Source organism: Solanum lycopersicum, chromosome 3 (genome assembly GCF_036512215.1).
Source record: "Solanum lycopersicum chromosome 3, SLM_r2.1".
Lineage (NCBI taxonomy): Eukaryota > Viridiplantae > Streptophyta > Magnoliopsida > Solanales > Solanaceae > Solanum > Solanum lycopersicum.
In genome coordinates this window covers 10,640,197-10,661,534 of record NC_090802.1, presented here as the reverse complement: position 1 = coordinate 10,661,534, position 21,338 = coordinate 10,640,197, and the positions used below count along the sequence as shown (strand labels likewise).

General features: G+C 30.3%; 1 protein-coding gene across 1 annotated transcript; it reads right to left on the bottom strand.

Moving 5' to 3' along the window:
- Positions 1-10,776: 10,776 nt before the first annotated feature.
- On the bottom strand, positions 10,777-15,524 carry LOC101249244 (uncharacterized). The gene is made up of 6 exons (XM_004234621.5): positions 14,985-15,524; positions 13,743-13,978; positions 13,387-13,645; positions 12,038-12,217; positions 11,808-11,963; positions 10,777-11,182 (listed from the first exon to the last, which is right to left on the bottom strand). Exons 1-6 carry the CDS (start codon positions 15,012-15,014, stop codon positions 11,021-11,023), a joined length of 1,023 nt encoding a protein of 340 aa, XP_004234669.1. The 5' UTR covers positions 15,015-15,524; the 3' UTR covers positions 10,777-11,020.
- Positions 15,525-21,338: the final 5,814 nt, after the last annotated feature.

Sequence of the window (21,338 nt, the reverse complement as noted above, 5' to 3'; positions counted from 1 at the left end):
AAAGATTTAATTTTTTAATTGAATATAATTTTTATTATAATAATAAAAAATTAAAAATTTAAATTTCAAACTTTAAAAGTTAAAAAAAATTATATTTTTAAACTTTAAAGTTATAAAATTTAAATTTCAAACTCTTAAAGTTTGAAATTTTTAAATTCAAATTTTAAACTTTAAATTTAAAATTTTCAAACTTTTAAAGTTTGAAATTTAAATGTTATAAACTTTAATGTTTGAAAATTTTAAATTCAAACTTTTAAAGATTTAAAAATTTAAATTCAAACTTTTAAAGTTATAAAATTTAAATTTCAAACTCTTAAAGTTTGAAATTTTTAAATTAAAACTTTAAAGTTATAAAATTAAAAAATGACAATATTAAAAATTAAATTTAATAAAATAATATTAAAAAACAAATTAAGGCGAATGGCCTATATTTATATTAATATTTATTTGATATTACATTTACATTTACAAAAATATTAATAGAGTATTAAAAGGATTAATCTACATAGCCACCTTCTAGGAAGGGTTTATTTGAATTAAATCTCGAATTATCATACTTTTACTAATAGTTTTTGCCACCATATAAACCCTTCATAAATCATTCAACATTCTTTAGTAAAATGTTCGGGAATTGGTTGAATAGAAAGATCTTTATTGCTTTAATTCCGTCGTCACTATAATCCTGCATTACTTCATCAACGTCATCTTGAAATTCGGTCGGTAGTGGTTCACGACCCAAATTTCTTCTCTCGACATTAATCCAATCTCGAAATAATACCGATATCTCCAAGTTGTCGGCTGCTAGCGAATGCCTATGTTCTCCAAGTTGAAACCTTGACACACAAAAAACATCTTCCGAAGCTACTGATGATGCTTGCATTGCTAATATATCTCGAGTCATTGGTTGTAGTGTTGGAAATTCTTTGCCGCAATTTCTCCACCATGCTAGAATATCTTCAGTAGGTTCTGTATTTGATTGACATAGACATCAAAATCATTTCTATTATCGTGAGAAAGTTCAAGATAATCCTGTAAATAAGCATCAAAATAAATCATATTAGCATTATATAAATCATACAATTTTCTAGAGCTTTGAGGTTTATTTTCACTTGATAAATTTATATTAGCATTATATAAATCATACAATTTTTTAGTTTTAATTTTTTTGTTATCTTTTTGTTGACAACTAGGAATTTCTTCTAATACATCATTAATATCTAAGTTAAAATACATTTTTCAACTATTTTTTATGCACCTACATCTTTATACTTAGGGTTTAACAAACATTCAATTAAATAAATTTGAAGGATAAGAATATAATATTTTTTTTAAATTTTAGAATCATTTTTTCAATGGTTTATTGAAATTTTGATTTATTTTTAAATTTATATAATTTAGAAGAAATTATACAAATATCAGGCAAAAAAGTACAAATTGATGGACTATAAAGTACAGATATTCTTTTTGTATTTTGATATTTTTCATATGAATAGTAATAGTAAAATTTAATCAATTTAAAGATCTTTGTAATGTATTTAACTTTCGTTAAGAAAAGTTTCAAAGCATGTAAAAACTAGATGAAATTTCTTTTATGATATGCTTGACGTTGCTTATGCATATAGACAACCTATTGCTACACTATTTAATAATCATAATGCTTATCTTGAATTTAAACTTAATGATAGTGATTGGAATGAAGTAAGTGAACTTAGAATAATTTTGAAATCATTTTATGATGCTACTAAAAAAAAATTCTCAAATATATTATCCTACTATTTTTGAAATTTTAATACACATATGTGAGATTTCATCTATCTTTTATGATTATAAAATAAATAATTCATTTACCACTGCATTGAAGTTATGATTACAAATATTAAGAAATATCTTTTTCCTATCTCTCAAATTTATTTTAGTGCAACTCTTTTCAACCTCGAAATAAAGAATATGGTGCAAAAGTTTTAGTTAAATGCATTTATCAAAATTAGATATTAAACCAGAAAAAGAACCTGATTTGATAACATGTCAAAATAGTATAAAATTACCTGCTAAAGATATGTATGATAAATATTCTTCCTTAGATAATGTTGAAAATCCTCAAACGTCTATGCCTCAAGTAGGTGTTCATGGACGAATGAAACATAAACTTTGTCTTGACTCTTCTAATAAATGTGAATTTATTAAATATATTGAATAGGGTTTCAATGATATTACGAATTATGAAAGTATGCCACAATATTGAACCGGTGGAGGGCTCGTGGAACTCAATTTCCAAAACATAGTAGAATGGAGAAGGATGTGCTTGCAATCCAAGGATCATAAGTAGCTTCGGAGACAACTTTCAACGTGGCCAGATTTCAAATTGGAGACCACAAATATTTGTTAGCAGAAGACAGCTTGGAGATATCAGTGTTGTTTAGAGATTGGATAAATGTCGAGCGGAGAAATCAAGGACTTCCAAAGTTAGGTAGTCAATTTGAACTTTTCATAGATTCAACTATTGGATGTGGTAGTGATGATAGCTCAAACTTCAAGATCCTCAACGAGCTTTACCAAGACCATCTATAGCTGAGTTAGTATACAACTATAGTATTACATTTGAGACTTAGTTGAAACAGAATCCTTCCTCGAAGCTGGTTGCCTAAACTATGCACTCTACTAATAGTTGTAAATTGAAATTGTAATTTGTAATACAAATTTAAACAAAATTAAATTGATATTTTTTAATTTGTGTAATTGTTTTATCCTTATTTTTATTTAACTTTTTTAAAATTACAAATTTAATTTATTTATATTACAAGACACAAGTTATAAATATAGCTTATAAATTATAAATATTAATAAATAATAAGTAATAACTTATAAACTTCAAAAGATTTAAATTTTGAAAACTTAATTAAACTCAACTTGCAAACTTAATAGGTAATTTTTTATGACAAAATATCTTTAAAATAAACTTAAGTAAAAAATTACATTATAGATTTAAAAAATAATTAATTTAAACTTAGGAAAATAAAAAAAATCATATTTTTGTAATTCCAGAAAATTATTTTTTGAAATCACTAGACGTGTCATGCCATTTATCTCATCCCGTTCCATTTCGGTTCGTTCCGCTTCCATTCTGGTATATAGTGGGACGGAACGAAACCGGCTATCCATCCCGATAATTTCAGTCCAATTCATCTTGGTACCGGTCAATGCGTTCCGTTTCGATCCGATACGGGTTCATTCCGATCAGGTGATCCCGTTCCGGTCCGTTGTCCAATCTTATTTGTAAATCAAATAAAGTATTATAGTGAAAATATATTTGAAGAAACTCTTGTAGAAATTATTTTAAGGAGTCTTACTTCAAAATTTGAACATATTTTTAATGTGATTGAGGAATCTCATGTCTTATTTGATTATACTTTTGGTGAACTAATGAGTTCTTTGCAAACTCATGAAAAGACACTACTGAAATACTGTCAAAAAGAGACGGAAAAAAATGAAGTAGTTGGCTAAAAGCGACGCGATTTTGTGCATCGCATTTTAGCTCAACTCTTTTCCAAAAGCAATGGATGGCGCCGCAAATTGAATAATTTTTTTGAATTTTTTTAACAAAAGCGACAGACTTCGTCGATATGCTTTAATTTTCGTTTTTTAAATTTTCACAATGCGACACAATTCATCGCTTTTGTGAAAATATGTTTTTTTGCAAATCCCAGAAAAGCGACTGACAAAAGAACACTATCCATCGCTTTTCTGGAAATTATTTTTTCAAAAAGTCAAAAAAAAAAGTGAAGGACTAAAACACACTAACTGTCACTTTTCTTGGTTTTAAAAAATAAAAACCCAGAAAAGCGACGGACAAAACCATGTTGTCTGTCGCTTTGTCTGCAATTTTTTTGGCAGCAGAAACTGTCAACCACCTGCAATACAAATACTATTCAATCCAATAAACACGCAATTATATATACGCAACAAACACATTTATCTAAACAACATAAAACAAGAAACTTAAAATAACATTTGAAAGATAAATAAAAATTTAAAGACTTATATATTCTTTCAATATTAACTTTAAAATTTGTTTCAAATTTTTTTGGCAGCAGAAACTGTCAACCACCTGCAATACAAATACTATTCAATCCAATAAACACGCAATTATATATACGCAACAAACACATTTATCTAAACAACATAAAACAAGAAACTTAAAATAACATTTGAAAGATAAATAAAAATTTAAAGACTTATATATTCTTTCAATATTAACTTTAAAATTTGTTTCAAATTTACCAAAAAATTCATAAATGTCTAGAGATGTAAACTAGCTAGCGAGTAGCTCCTACACAATCATCCTCATCATCAGAACTGTTGTTGTAGGTGTCATCAGGGGCCGAATTAATGGATCCACGAGTAAGGCTGGCGACGGTACCGAAACCGAGACTAACAACCGGCACAATACTAGGAACCAAAAGCCAAAATTGGGACGGACTGATACTGATAATACCGAATACTTGAAGAAGTACCTACCCGTCCCGGTCCGCTAGTGAATTAGTAGCGGACCGAACCAGATTGGTTTAGCGGGATGCACAACTAGTTTTTTTCAAAAAAATTATTTTAAAAAAATAATTATTAAAACTTTTATTATTTTAAAGTTAAAAATTTATACTTTTCAAACTTTTAAAGTTAAAAACTTATACTTTTCAAACTTTCAAAGTGTGAAATATAAAATTTTATAGTTAGTTTGAAAGATTAAAATTAAATTTAAAATTTTATATTCATAGTTTGAGATTTTGAATTTAAATTTAAAATTATATATTTATTGTTTGAAAGTTTGAATTTTACAAACTTTAAAGTTTAAAAATATAAAAGTTTAAATTTTTATTAAAGTTTGAAAATTTAAAATTCAAACTTTCAGTTTATAAAAGTTTAAATTTCAAACTTTAAAAACTATAAAAGTTTAAATTTCACAATAATCTATACTTTTATTTTAATATTAATTGAATAGTACGACTTGATCTACAAAAATATTAATAGAGTATTAAAACATCTAATCTACATAGTCACCTTCTAGGAAGAATTCTGTTTTAATTAAATCTCGAATTATCATACTCATACTAATAGACAATTACACATTTAAATTTAATAGTTCATATTACCATAGAGTTCTTTCTTAAATCATTTAATATTTCTCTAGTAGCATGATCGAAAATTGGTTGAATAGATAAATTCTTCATCGCTTCAATGTCGTTGTCACTATAATCTTGCATTATTTCATCGTCATTTTTAAATTTGGTCGGTAGTGGTTCACGACCTAAATTTCTTCTCTCGGTATTAATCCAATCTCTAAATAATACCAATATGTCCAAGCTATTTGTTGCTAATGAATGCCTATGCTTTCCAATTTCAATCTTGTTGCACTAAAAATGATTTCCGAAGCTATAGAAGATGCTTGAATAGCTAAGACATCTCGAACCACCGATGAAGTTCTGTAAATTCTTTGGCGCGAATGCTCCACCATTCTAGAACATCATCAGTAGGTTCTGTATTTTAATTACGATATGCATCAAAATCATTTCTATTCTTATGAGAAAGTTCAAGATAAAAATCCAAATAAATATCAATATCATCTTCATTAAGTCTACTACTAGAACTTTGAGGTTCTTGATTACTTGATATAATTTTCCAACTTCAATTTTCATACTGTCTTTAACATCTCGACAACTAGGTATACCATCATTTTCACTATTAATATCCAAATTGCAATATATTTTTTCAACCGCCCTAGATGCACCTACATCTTTGTAATGAGGGTTTAACAAACAAGTAGTTAAATAAATTTGAGGAATAGGAATAAAATATTTTTGAAAATTTTCAATCATTTTGTTAATAGATTTTCATCAACCCAATGTGTGGTAACATTGAAATAATCATCACCGTTTACACTACGGCCCATATCAGAAGTACTAGCTATGATTATTATAATAAAATAAAAAACGAAGATATTGAAAATGTTGAGCTTGATAATAAAATAAAACCTTTTTAATTATATTTTTAGCAAACCCTTTAAAATGTGGATTATACACAATTTGAATATAATGAATAAATCCAAAATTTCCAGCAAAACTAAATGGCAAAACCATACAACAAACATTTTACCTAATTCTTCAAGATCTTTTTCTCTACTACACCACCGTGGTAAACTAAAGCTAGAAATATTAGAAGGATTTAATTGTGTTTGAACCATATTAGAGCCGCCGCCTCCTACTCAAGAAGGGGGGTACCATTCTTTTTAGCTTCGGCTACCGCTTTAGCATGCAAAAATTTATTTTTACAACATGATATTAAATGATTACTCAAATATACCGTCCCACCTTGTTTTCCTACAATTTTATGATTCAATCTATTTTTACATTCATTACAAATAGCTTGTGTTTTATATTCATTTTTTGTCATAAATTGTCACACAACTGATTTTTTAGCAAGTTCTACCTTAAGCCTAGGATGTAGGGGGAACGGGAGCAGGACAACGAAAGTTAAAGGGACTAGGAGCGAAATTGGGAGAGGGACTGAGAATACTGGCAGAGGTGACTCAGTTTCATCATCATCATCAAAATTAGGCGTATCAATATAATCATTATAATTATCATCTTCAGGCAATTCCTCATCAAAATTATCAAATCTTCTTTGTATATGTTCATGATAAGGATCTAATCCACAATTACTAGCAATACAAAAAGTAGTATCATTAACATGCGTATAATCATTCGTATTCATTCTGACTACACAAGATTTTTTAGTTTAAGATTTAGAAGAACTATCGATTTTTTTACTAGTGGTGGATCTAAAGTTTATCATATTATTAACCATCTCAACTATGCTTTTTTTTACCATTTTCAACAATATTTTTACCATAATTCATATTCAAATATGAAAAGTGAGTAAATTATATATAATACGAAAATGTAATGCAAATAAATATTTACTCACAAAATAAATATATAATTATTGCAAATATATAAGTAACTAAATGAAAAAAATGAGATGGAAGTTGGAACGAACGTACCGAACTTCTACTTAAAAAGTAGATGTGTATGAACGAAAGTCGAAAATTGAAAGTTGATAGTTGAATTTTGAAGCTCCGTATCCAATTTTCAAAGACCAAATTCATAATTTCAAAAAGAATAAGAGATAAGAGAGTAGAGAGTTGAATGAAAAGAATGAAAATTTTGTGGTAATTAAAGGTAAGAAAAATAATGAAAATTTAGTTTTTAAAAGTGAAGGGTATTAAGAAAAGTTAGGGGAGGGGGTGTAAGGTAAAGTAAAGTGGGTGAAAGAGTCGTTGGTGGGGCCCACAACTGGTTACCCAACGGCTCTCAATGGATAATTCACAATTATAATTTTACAAAAAATGAAGGGGACCAGGACCAAAACTGGTATTTACCGTACCGGAACTAACCGTTAATTTTTTGTTTTTGTTCTGTTACCTATCTCGGGACCCACTACCTACTGATTCTCATCGGGATTAACTAGAACCGGACCAGACCAGTAAGTGAACGATTGCAAAACCGACACCTCCCAATTTCATTGCCATCCTTATCCACGAGCGTTCCAATTATTTTCCTATAAATAAAAAACTGAAATTTATATTGATATATATAAATCAACTAATTATTTATTTAAAAGTTTGAATTAGAACTTACTATCTCTCTTGTAATTGCTTCGACTGAGTTTGCACCTCCGGTGTGCAACGAGCCACTTGAGACTGTCTCTAGCCTTTTTTTGCTTGGTCTAATATTGTCTAACACTTGTCTGTGTGTTTCAATACATACCGAGTTTATCATTAGTATATATTACCTCTTGTTGTTCTTTAATGATGTCAAATGATTCAGGATCGAATGGTTTTTCAGTGCATCCTTTTCAGTTAGTCCAGAAATAGGCTTTGGGCCCTTATTGATCACTATACTTGCTTGATGATCAGTTGAGCAGACAAATTGTGAATCTATTTTTTCAGTAAGAATAATGTTGTCCATTGAATTATGGTGGACCGTGTGAAGAGTGTCCGTCTTGAAGTAAAGCTCAAGGGATCTGATAATTTGTCATTTTGGACTAAGATGGTGAGACATGCTCCGATACCAATTGATAATCAAGAGGGGGTGAAGTAAAAACTACTTTTCATCGACTTCCAGTAATGATCAATCGACTTACCTACGTGTAAGTGAAATGAAGATATAGCAATACAATCACAGTATGTAAATGACATCGAAAATTTTATACTGGTCCAGATCACCAATGTGGTGCCTAGTCCATTCCCCTTTGGTTTTAAGGGTTTCCTTTAAAGTAGTATGGAACTTAGTGAGTCACAGACGATTCTTGCAGAGTTCACGTCTGATATGCAAATCAAAACTTCTAATTGACAAAACCTATACCTGTATAACCTACACTCAAATTTTTCTTTTTCTTTTCTTTTTCAGTGATATGCTCTTAAGTATACAATGCTTTTATGAAAGATGATAGAAGTAAATCGTACAAGTTCAAGGGAAGTGCGTACTTCAGAATTAAGGCTACCTGAGGATTGTACAGTATTTGAGGATTGGTCTTGTTAAGGAATAACCCAAGGGATTTTTATCTAAATCAAGGATAGTTGAGATATTCCTTGATTGAGGAGATTCGTCGATCCATGTTCACATCAGATATGTGTATGGTAAATCGCTTCTCTATCCTTCTCGATTTTGTTGGCTTGATTCTTGTCTGATCAGCCGATCTTGAGTCCTTGGCGTGATTTGTTGCTCCATCTTGCTTAACTTAGCTGGCCTGATTTTTTTTCATGTCTGGTCATTATATCTTGGATCTTTGACTTAATTTTCATCTTTTCCTTTTATAGATAGATTGATTTCGTGTGTCATTCAAGGTGAGCTATATGATGGATTTGGGTTATCTGTATGTTGATCCTAATTTTTTAGATTGATGGTTTCCTTCTTCGTAATCAATCACATATTCTTTTCCATCTTGGTGTTGTCTGCATAGATTACTTTCTTTTTTATTTCAATGCATGCGAGGTTTGTGAGTAAAATGTTAAATGTCTATCATCAAAACCAACTGACTCTAAGGAAGTAAACAAATTTATGTCTCACAACACGAAGGTTTTTGGTTAATGGCAAAGAAGATAATAGTAACAAGTAATAAAAGACACTTAATGGAATTTAAGCGTTACGGACATGATACTTCAAAATTGATTCTTATTTTCAGGAGAGTGGTTTTCAAAAGAGCATCAATGAGTCTACTCTTAATATAAAAAAAAATGCAAGAATGGTTTTCTAATTGTATGTATTTTTGTCGATGATATATATATATATATATATATATATATATATATATATATATATATATATATATGGATTAGAGTGAGTATCGTCATAAATTTAATACTACATTATGAAAAAATTTGAGATGTCTGATATTGGTTTACTGCATTATTTTCTTGATTTTGAGGTAAAACAGAGAGTTGATGGTATATTTCTTTCACAAAGAAAAATATGCAACAAAACATTTAAAAAAGATCAATATGGTAAATTGTAATATTGTTGCCACGCCGATGAATATTAATGAGAAGTTGTGTTGTGATGATGGTTCTAAAATGACAAATGCAACTCATTTTAGAAGTTTGGATGGTGGTTTGAACTACCTGTCTCATACAAGACCATACATTTTTTTCTCTGTTGGCGTCATATCGAGACTTATGCACAATTCAAGTAAGCTTCATCTTAGAGCTGCAAAGAGAGTATTAAGATATATCGCATGGATAACAGATCATGAAATTTAATATTATAAGGTGACAAATTTCACATTAATTGATGTTGTTGATAGTGACTATGCAAACAACGTTGATGATAGAAAGAGAAGATTTGGTTTCTTGTTTAATCTTGAATCTGAAGCAATTTCATGGAGTTTAAAAAGCGGGAAATGGTGGTTTTATCAACTTCAGAGGCTACATATATTGCAACAACTTCTACAGCTTGTCAAGCAGTTTGATCAAGGAGAGTTGTTAGTTTTATCAGATTTCAGCTGGTACAACTGAGATTTTTTTAGACAATAGATTTGTTATTGCGATATCGAAGAAGTCAGCATTTCATAGTAGAACAAAGCACATAGATATTTGCGATCACTTTATTTGAAATCTTGTTCTACTGGAAAAAATAACTTTGAAGTCTTGTTATACAAATGAGCAAGCAACAAACATCTTCACGAAGTCAATTCCGCAAGTAAAGCAGGAGTTCTTCAAAGGTCAACTTGTAGTTTGCAGTCTTAAATCAAATGGAAATATTTGAAAAGTGATTCAAAAGAAACTTGTCCAAGTATTCAGGAGATTATTAGCTAGTCTCCTTTATCTTAGCAAATTTAAATATTATGACAGAATAACAGCTAATTAGTACACCTAAATTTTCGTATTTTTAATTTTTTTGGTAAGCCTATTTATAGGCAAGTCTTCTTGCTAATTATTACTTTAATTAGATTCAAAGAAGTTTACATTAACTTTTTATCTCATTCATTTTTCCTTTTAATTATGTTTTTCTTTCCAACAGTCTCCCTGAATACTTTTTATCTCATTCATTTTCCTTTTGATTGCCTTTTTCTTTCCAAGAGAGTCTCATTGAATATGTAGTTACCTTTGTTAGAAAGTGATTTGCCTCTAATGGGGACTTACCTGCGCAAATCCAAATTTAATTGGACTCCATCGTAGATATTGGATGGAAAAAATTAATCAAAATACTATACTAAGTAATGAATAAGTTGAAGAAGTAAATCAACTTTCATCACATGCACCAATTGGCACATTTAGTCTTTTCATAATTAACTTACAGAAGAGATTAGAAACCTCAAGCCAGCAACATTGAAAGATTGGATAATAAAAGAAGAAGACACAACTATTTGATACTTACACTTGCAATATGGAAAGAAAAGGAAAACTGGAGCTAAACTAGATTTCTCTTTATATCTACATCTCCGCCTTCATCAAAAAACAAAGGCGAAAAATTTAATAGTCAAGGAAATTCTCGTACGCTGTTCCTTTTAATGTCTTATTCACATCATCCCAGTTCTTGATATGTTCCTGCAGTGGTCCACTGTGTATCTTAACTTGGCGGCTAGTTAAATTCATTTGTGGCAATCTTAAAAACTCTACAACGTCTCCCAATTTCTGCAAATAATCCAGAAAATAATGAGCAACACAAAAGAACAAGTATATTTACGGATAACAAGGGAAACGAATGAATGAATTAGCCCTTCACTCATTTAGTGCCCAGCCAGTTGGTCAGGTAAAGAAGGAAAAAGGGGCAAAAGCTTTCCTCTACTACATGAAATGTCTTAATTTTATCCTTTGTTATACTTTATTGACAGTCATATCTTTACCGTTAGCAAATTGAATAGCAACTGCTCGACTCGAAGGGAGCTCCAACAAGAATTATAGCAGAGGGTAATTTCAAACCATATAAAAGACAATGCAGTAAATTTGGATCTTCATCCCCAAGTCCACACTGGAACACAGTCAAAAGTCAAGGACAAATATGAGACGACTTACTAATGGCAAGGGTATGGATGGAAGCGAAGTATAAAGGAGGGTAAATCAAAATGTTTCGAGCCAGTAGAGGCAGATTTCTTTGCTTATGGAAAACTTAACAGAGTGCATACGTTTCTGAACAAGAAACTTGACTAGATATATCAGGTCATAGAGAAATTATCTACACTTCTTGGCTTTAAATTACATGCAGTGATTTATGACAAAATGGTTATAGACTTAGAGTTTCAGAAATGTATATTCTTACCGTGTGGTCTCTGATAAGATCTTCATAATACAAAAATATGTTCCGAGTACTGTTGAAGTACTCCAATGCCTGTTTGGTTGACGCCTCCATTCTCTTCAAATCTGTGATTAATAATGTTGTATCGATTTCTGGTTTATACTTCGCAAGAGTAGAAGCCTAGAAAAAGCCGCAAAATGATCAGATTGTATAGTCTTATGACACAATAGGGAGAAATGGATTGAAGGAATTACCTCCTCAATTGAGTGCACATGAGACTTGTGTGTTCCATTCAAGAGTCTAGCATAACGATCATAGGAATTTGCAAGCACTGAAACCATACGGCGCAGCAGATTCCTTCTAAAAAGAAATATTACGGAGACACCTTTATTGTTGAAGTACTCAACGATTTCCTTGTGATATTGTATCAACCCCTGTGTTTGTCAAGATTGGTCGGTCAATTTTTCCGAAATAAGCAATTAGACAGAAGACATCGTATATTGAATATCCTGCTAGATCATACTCTACGCAATAAGGCTGTAAATAACAAAGTTTAGCATATTTATGAGAGCTGGTATATAAAGCATGCATTTTTCTGTTACGCACACAGATGAGTGCTGACAAACACACCAACTAATATGATGAGACATAATCTCAAAATACCATTCACTTGATGCATGATCAACAATACTTATCCTGAATGGATCACTACCATGATTTTATTACTCCCTCTAGTTCAATTTGTTCATCTTACTTTCTTTTTTAGACCATTTCAAAAATAATGTCATTTTTCCTTTTTGGCAACTCTCTTTAGTTTCAACTTTTCAAGTGGCAGGTTTAAAACCACAAGATTAAAAAACATTTTGATACATTCTACATATCTTTAGTTTAAGACTACCTTCTTTACTTTCTTAAATTTTGAAATTAGACAAACAAATTGAAACGGGGGAAGTATATGCAATGCAGTATAGAAAGCTAAATGTTTTCAATTACAAAATAAATCTTATATGGTAAGATAATAATTTTTTAATCCTAATGGCTCAACCTGACCAAATCTAACTCAGCCAACAGTTTTCTTGTGGCACAATCAGTAGCCAGATGAAAACTTTAAAATAATTATAAAAAGATACCGATTTAGATCAAATCCTCTCCAAATCAATACAAGGAATTGGAATCTCCCAAAAATAAATTCTAGCGCTTTACAAAGGGCATATTGCTTAGCCAATTTTCAAACAGTATACAAATTTTCTTACAATAATACTAAGAGTCCTTAGCACTATCCAAACGAGGTTGAGTGTTACACTCCATTTCTCAAAAAAGCTCTGTTAAGGTAAGGCCCGTCCACTGTGACAACTAAAGTGTTTCAAAAGGCAAAGGATCTCCCTATCTCAAGGAGTCTATTAGTGTTTGAATTGAAGTTGTCTGAAAATCTCAAGACTATGAAAGAAGCATAAAAAATGAACCACTTTCTTCAAGTGTGATCAACTATTGATAAAAGATGTCTACCCTTCCTCGGCATTTTTATATCCCTGGCTACAACTTAGCCAAACTTTATGATTAAGACATGGCACAGAAAGCATGTGAATTAACAAAATGATTTTACCTGATTAAGCATCCATTTGAAGCCAACCGCAGCCGAACAGTGATTCTTGGAAGCACTCGTGAACAAATCCAAATTATAAACCATGTCCAAAGTCCTCAGGATTGAGGAAGCATTTTCTCTCCGCTCTTTGACAGAGAAAATTTCACCATTGGAGGTTATATTAATATGACTATTTAATAGTGTCTCAAACCATCCACTTCCAGACCTCTGTGCTGACAGAACGGCAAACAGACGTACAGGATTACAGGAACATTCAGCCCTACAATAGATAGACAAAGGAGATACAATGACTAAAAAGACAAATTTGCAGAAAGACTGAAGATTAATAAGCAAATCTAAATAACTCAAATACCTACCTGCTAAAGGTTTTCGGTTTAGGATAATGCAAGTATGGAATCTGAGATCGGTCGGTATCATATTCATGACAAGGCCTTTCTATAACTTCGATATTCAAGAGTTTTCTTGTTGTCTCAGTGTTAGTCTGTTTAAGACAGGTTGAACAGATATAAACACCACAGACCATTGCAAACACTATAACTATCATCCTTAACAATGCCGGAGATTTCTTGGGAGGTTTTATGATGAGAGCATCCTGACAGTCAAATAAAAGAAGAATATCAATGAACTAGGTGGAAAACAAAATTGCAACTTAAATACACCTCTAATCTATGTTTATCGGACTCTTCAAATATGTCGTCCGGGATCCTATGCATTTTGGAGGATCCAACACGGTGTGGCAACACTTTTGAGTGTCCGAGCAACATAATCTCTAATTACGGCCTACTGAGCAATTAAACTTAAAAGGCTTGAGGGACAAGGCAAACTGTTTTCGAACAACCACATGTTCTTTTTCATAGAAGGTATCCATTGAGCATGAGACTATAACATGTCAATCTGAGTTGATTCCATAAAATTTACCTCCAGGAAGTCAACAACCATCAAAAAGAAAACATAAAAATGTTCTCACCAGCAATACATCTTCCTTAGCTACTGTTTGGCCATAAATTTTCGGAGTAGTTCTTGAAATTTTATCTTCAAATATTTGTTTAGCCACGAAATTTTCAACTTCGAGTTTTTGGGACTTCCATTCACAACATTTCAAATTTTTTCCAAGTAAATTACATATCCACAACCTCAAATTTCGAAAATCACAACTTCACAAACACAAATCTTCAAGTTCCAAACTTTAAAATCTACAGCCAAACATGAGCTTATCAATTCTTTGAGAACATAACCAATACTCCAACAAGTATTTTAGCTGAAAAAATTGCATATCACAACAACCCCACGAACAAACAGCCAAAAAAAAATCAATTTTTTTCTTCCACTCTGTTTAATGCGAAACCAAGATAATGAAACCCCAAAACAAAAACAAAAAAAAATCAAAACCCAGATCACAAAATTCAAAATACAGTAAAAAATTCTCACTAAAATCCCCAGTCCACCATAAATTCACATTCTTGCAAAAACCCAGAAACCAATTAGTAAAGGGGAAGATAGTTCAGCTTCAACATGATTGTAAAACTCAGCAAGAAGTACTTTTAAGCTGGATCTCATACACAATATACTCTAAAATAAAGAGAGAAAAAGAACCATACCTTAGTAAAGAAACAAATTTCTTCAGCCATTATTATAGATTGAACTATAAATCAAAAGATTCTTTCCACAGAATCCTCAAATATACAGAGACCCCTTCATTGGAAGCTTTATTTGAATGAAAATTATAGTGTTTTTGGAAGTACGGAGTTTGTCTTCTTTACTTGTACTAATGCCGTAATCTACATGGAGCCATTTCAGTTAAATATGTTATACTAGTACTAATATTTCTCGATTTTGCCGCTGTCCAACTCACACAAGCACCATCCTTTTTTTCTTTTTTCTATTTTTCTTTGTTTAAAGTGTGAATAGATTTTATAATTATGTTTTGAATTAATAATAGGTTTAAGTGTGAATAGATTTTATTCTAAATTTTTATGGTATGAAAATATTAGAATACAAACAGATTTTATTCTTATTTTATGATGTGATCGTATAAATAGATTTTATTTTTATTTGGTGGTTTGATAAAGTTAGGATGTTTGTAAATTTATGGGATTTTTTATTATTTTTAACATTATTAGGTATGAAGAGATTAAGTGTGAGCAGATTTTTTAATTTTTATTTTGTTATATGATAAAATAAAATTAAAATATAGACAAATTTTATCATTATTTTATGGCATGAAAAAATTAAATTATAAACAAATTTTATCCTTATTTTATGGAATGAGAAAGTTAGAGTGTGAACAAATTCTATAGTTATTTATGATATAATAAATTAGAATGTACGGAGGTATGAAAAAAAAAAGTGTAAACTATTTTTTTATTCTTATTTTATGGAATGATGAAGTTAGAGGGTCTGATGGAATTTATTCTTATTTTATAGTATGAAGAGGTTAGATTGTAAATGCATTTTACCCTAACTTTGTGATATGAGAAAGTTAGGGCATAAACAATTTTTTTGTTATTATTTTGCGGTGATGAGCGGGACGTATAAAATCTAATTAAAATTTGAGTCAAATCTAAAAAGAAAAAAAAATTAATTAATGATTTGGCTTGATTTAATTTAATATTTTTTTAAAAAAATGACTGTATTTGGAATTAAATATTCTTTTTACGTTTTTGAGACTTAGAATTTTAAATTATCTAATAAAATTTATAGTCCATAGATATTAGTAACTCTAATTAAGTTCAATTCAAAATTAAATCAATACTAATACTAACAAAATATATTAATTGAACACTAAAAATAACAATAATGTTAAATATTTGTTCTTTAGTTTTAATTGGTTTTGATATTTAAATTACATAATTTAATTTTAATTTTTCTTTAATGTTTAATCATGTGATTAATACTTATTAGACTTATTTTAGCATGATTTAGTACTTTTAAATTACGATCATTTTCATTAGACGGGTCAATTTGCAATATTTATTTTATATGATTTTATTACTATTTTTTATTGAATATTCTAATGTCATCACTCATCTCATATTTTGTGTTATTTTCATGATGAGGTTAGAATACATGTTTTATGATAAAAGAAAGTTGGAATGTAAGCAGATTTTACCTTTATTTCGTGAGAAATTCAAAATTGATAAATATGAATAACAATTTTAAATTAATATAGGATAATATTTGGAATTTTTAACCAAACTAAGTCATTATATAAAACAATTTATCAAAGTAATACATTTTTCTAAAATTTTACAAAACTAGTATAAACGTATTTCACGGTAACGTTTTAGGGTATATTTAATTTTTTAAAAACTAATAGCATTAGGTTGATATACATTACTGTAAGTAACGTTTTACTCCTAAAACGTTATTTTCAGTAACGTTTTACTCCTAAAACGTTACTGTGAGTAACGTTTTAGGAGTAATGTCACGACCCAAATCCGGGCCGCGACTGGCACCCACACTTACCCTCCTATGTGAGAGAACCAACCAATCTAAACCTTAACATTTCAATGTAATAGCAACAGAAAGTAATGCGGAAGACTTAAACTCATTAATAAAAACCAATTCAATAACTATCAATATTCAACATCTATTATTCCCAAAACCTGGAAGTCATCATCACAAGAACATCTACTTTAAACTACTAATTCTAAGAGTTTCTAAAAGCTAAAAATACATAAGAAGCTAGTCCATGCCGGAACTTCAAGGCATCAAGACATGAAGAGGAAGATCCAGTCCAAGCTAGAAACATTAGCTCACCCTGATATCCGGAGTAATGAAGACTGGCTAGAGTTACTGTTGAGTCGAAGATGACGGCACGTTTGCTGCACTCCACAAATAACAAGAAGAAAAACATAAAAGTAGGGGTCAGTACAAACCACGGGTACTGAGTAGATATCATCGGCCAACTCAAAATAGGGAACAGTATATATCAAATATTATCGTAAATCAACTATAAAACTCAACATGTAGCAACAACAAGTACTATAATCATCAATAAGTACCATTAAGTTCATCCATGAGAGCTCAAGCCTCAACACCATACTCATTTGGGAATTAAGTTTATTAAGTTGGGTATATTATCATCTTTCAAGATTCATTATCTTTCCTCCTCCTGTGTCGGTACGTGACACTCCGATCCCCTACTACTATGTGTCGGTACGTGACACTCCGATTCCCTAATTCTATGTGTCGGAACGTGACACTCCGATCCCCTACATGTGTCGGAACGTGACACTTCGATCCCCTACATGTGTCGGTACGTGACACTCCGATCCCCTACATGTGTCGGAACGTGACACTCCGATCCCCTACATGTGTCGGTACGTGACACTCCGATCCACTAATACTATGTGTCGGTACGTGACACTCCGATCCACTAAATCTATGTGTCGGAACGTGACACTCCGATCCACTAAATCTATGTGTCGGAACATGACACTCCGATCCACTAATATCATTCTGTAAATCATCAAGCCTTCTCTATACCAAGGCATCCTCAATCCCATTACTTTAATTCATCAAGCCTTCTTCTATACCAAGGCATCATCAATCCCATTACTTTAATTCATCAAGCCTTCTTCTATACCAATGCATCATCATTAATAATGTATATTAAAGTTTCTTTTCAAGATTTGGGATTCAATATTTTCATCATGCTTATCTTATCACAATCACATAATCATATTCATGCAAACATACAATTAAGCATATAGTAGGGTTTACAATACTACTAATACATATCATTCTCTATTAAGAGTTTACTATGAAAGTATGAAAACCATAACCTACCTCCACCGAAGAATTGAAATCAAGCAAGTTAATCCTCAAAGCTTGGTGTTTTCCTCTTCTTCTCGATCGTTTCTCTCTCTCCCTTCTTGTTCTTTCTATTTTCTTATTCAAACCCTCTTTCTTTTACCCTAATTAGTATATAATTAAGAATAAAAGATGGCCATAATACCCCACTAATTAACTTAGGGTTACCTCTTTTAACCCCCAAGAATTTGAGTTATTAATATAAACCCACAAAATCTATAATTAAGGAAAGAATAGTCCAAAAACGTCCCTTAAAACGTGTAAGGAAATTCGATTCTGCCTGGGATTTGCGCAACCTGTGACAGGCCGTCGTGCCTGCGACGGTCCGTCCTACAGGTCGTCGCAAGGGTCAGAGAGTCAATTTTCACTGAACAATCTATGACGGTCCGTCACGCCTGTGACGGTCCGTCCTGCCATTCCGTCACGAAGTTCAGAGAGTCGTTTCCTGTACCAAATTCTCAAGAGTTGAAGTGTTTTGAAACGGTGGATCACGACGGTTCGTCCTGCGTGTCCGTCACAGAGTTCAGAGAGTCGATTTCAGCACCCAAATTTCAGAATTTCTAAGTGTTTTTGGGACGAGACACCCTCGACGGTCCGTCGTGCCCATGACGTTCCGTCGTGGGGTCCGTCGCTTCTGCCAGTTTTTCCAAAATTGAAGTCTGTTACTCAAAACGACTAAACGGGTCGTTACAAGTAAAACGTTACTGTGAGTAACATATATCAATCTGACACCATCAACTTTTAAAAAATAAAATATATCCTAAAACGTTACTATGGAATACGTTTATACTAGTTTTGTAAAATTTTAGAAAAACATATTATTTTGGTGAATGACTTTATATAATGACTTAGTTTGGTTAAAACCTCTAATATTTGGGTTCACAATCAAAAAATTTATAAATATTATATTATTTTAATTAAAAATTACCGAATTTTCGTTGATAAAATCCAGGTGAGGTGGAAAAATTAGTTATAGAAAAATAAAATAACTTCAAATAATTGTACACTTTGTTATGTGTTAATCGAAAAGAGAAAATTTGTAGATTTTATAATTGTAACAAAAGTTACTTTTTTATGATAAAATTAAATAGAAGAAAATGATATGTCTGGGCAAGAAGGGGAAAATGAAGAATATTACCTTATCTATAACCTAAAAGTGGTTGGATAATTTGTATCTAAATTAAAGAGCCTATTTCTGACCTAAAATTGGATTTAATTACCTTATTTATGACCTTACAGAGACTCTTGCTTAGTTTTGAGCCTGGGTTTCACATTAATTAATCCTAAATTACATAAGCAAGATTTAATTTTTCTTTAGGCATTTTGATGATAATTGATTTTTAGTAATTAACTTAAGCTCTACTTGTCTTAGAATGTACGGCATGTAAACATCATATAAGCTAATTAGTTAAATGTAAAAAAAAAAATAGATTGAAGAGGCTTTTCCCGTAAAAAATAAATATTAAGATTTAACTTATATACATTATATTATAAATATTTTTTATATTATCAGGTATATATATTCTTTTTTAAGGGGTTAATTTCACTTATCATGAATAGTTACATTTATACGTAGTTATCTTGTAGAAACCTGATAGTATAAGAAATTTTCTATATTATCAGATCGATTAGAAGTTAAACAAGAATTATCATGAAATAATTAATACATTTTATATCATAGTTCTCAAATGACAAAAACATATATTTTGCTTACGATGGAATATTTCTATTTAGTCACCATAAAAAAAGGATTAGTTTTTTTTTTAATCTTCTTTAAATAATATAGAAATTGACTACGTAACCCACCATGAATAATTTGCGGTCTTCGATTTACAATAATCATTAACTTCATTTTAGTTGTTGAATTGACATTATCAAGATGATGATAATTAATGATTTGACTAACGAAGATAATTATGAAGATGGATTAATAAGCATTTTTTTCTTAGTTATAAATTTCTAGATTATGTCCTATTGAATATAAAATTCATTTTGTTAAAGGGTATTTTATCTTCAATATGACACTTTCCGATATAAGATCAAATTTAATTTATTTCGATATAAATATTCATCATCAAGTAAAAAATAAAAAGGAAGATAGTAAAAGAATTTTGTGATCTATGGTCCTTACGAAGCAAAAATTTAAATTAGTGAAATCTTAAAATAAGTATCAACCTCAAATAAAAATTAAAAACAAAAAACAATAAGGGTCGGAAATAAAGAAAAAGAAATATTGATTTTTATGTTCTTTGAGCAGGATGTATTTTTTTCTTATATATATATATACTAACTATCATCTCATCAAAAGAATAATCACCAATAATCATTTATTGTAAGTGCAATTAATTTCTTAAAAATACGGGAAATTACATATTATTATAACAAATTGAAACCGCATATGAGTAATGTAAAAAAGTCTTACTATATTAAAATATTTAAATTAAGTTTTCCAAATATATATATTTATATAGTATTTGGTATTAAGTTGTTTCAATCATGCTCACAAGTCACAAATGCTCAATAGTTTAAACTTTAAACTAAAAATGATGTAATTGAAATGGACAAAAAGGGTTGAATAAGTTAATCAAAGAGTTGTGATACTTAATTTCCAACGTTGCAATTATGGCTATTAATTAAACATATCCCGTGACGCTAAAATCTCAACCTACATTAATTTTTTTTAATTAATTTAACGTTTCATTAATCTTCTTATCTACGTTTCCTATTAACATCAGTCAAGGGAGGATATATCTATATATCCACTCAGTCTTGAAGTTATCAACCAATTAGGAGTTTGACTATTTCTTTTTTACGTTTATCTTTTCTAAATTTTTAAGAATATATATATATATATATATATATATATATATATATATATATATAAAAGATACCAACTAATATTTTCCAAGGAACTAGTTGAAACAGGTACAAGAGCAACCGGAGTTGAAACAAGTACAAGAGCAACAGGAGATACAATGACTAAAGGAATTATGATCAGTTCCTATCAGGGGCCGAGCCACAGCTAACGAAGGGTGCACAAGTGAACACCCTTTGTCGGAAAGTTATACCGTATCTACGAGATAAATTTATGATATTTTAAATATATATTTAGGTTTGTACACACTTGAGTAATTATA

Coding starts and splice junctions, on each gene's coding strand:
- LOC101249244 (XM_004234621.5), bottom strand. CDS start 15,014: ATGGCTGAAGAAATTTGTTTCTTTACTAAG. Junction 13,646..13,742: donor AAACCGAAAACCTTTAGCAG/GTAGGTATTTGA, acceptor TATCTATTGTAG/GGCTGAATGTTCCTGTAATC. Junction 11,183..11,807: donor ATCTTATCAGAGACCACACG/GTAAGAATATAC, acceptor GATTATTTGCAG/AAATTGGGAGACGTTGTAGA.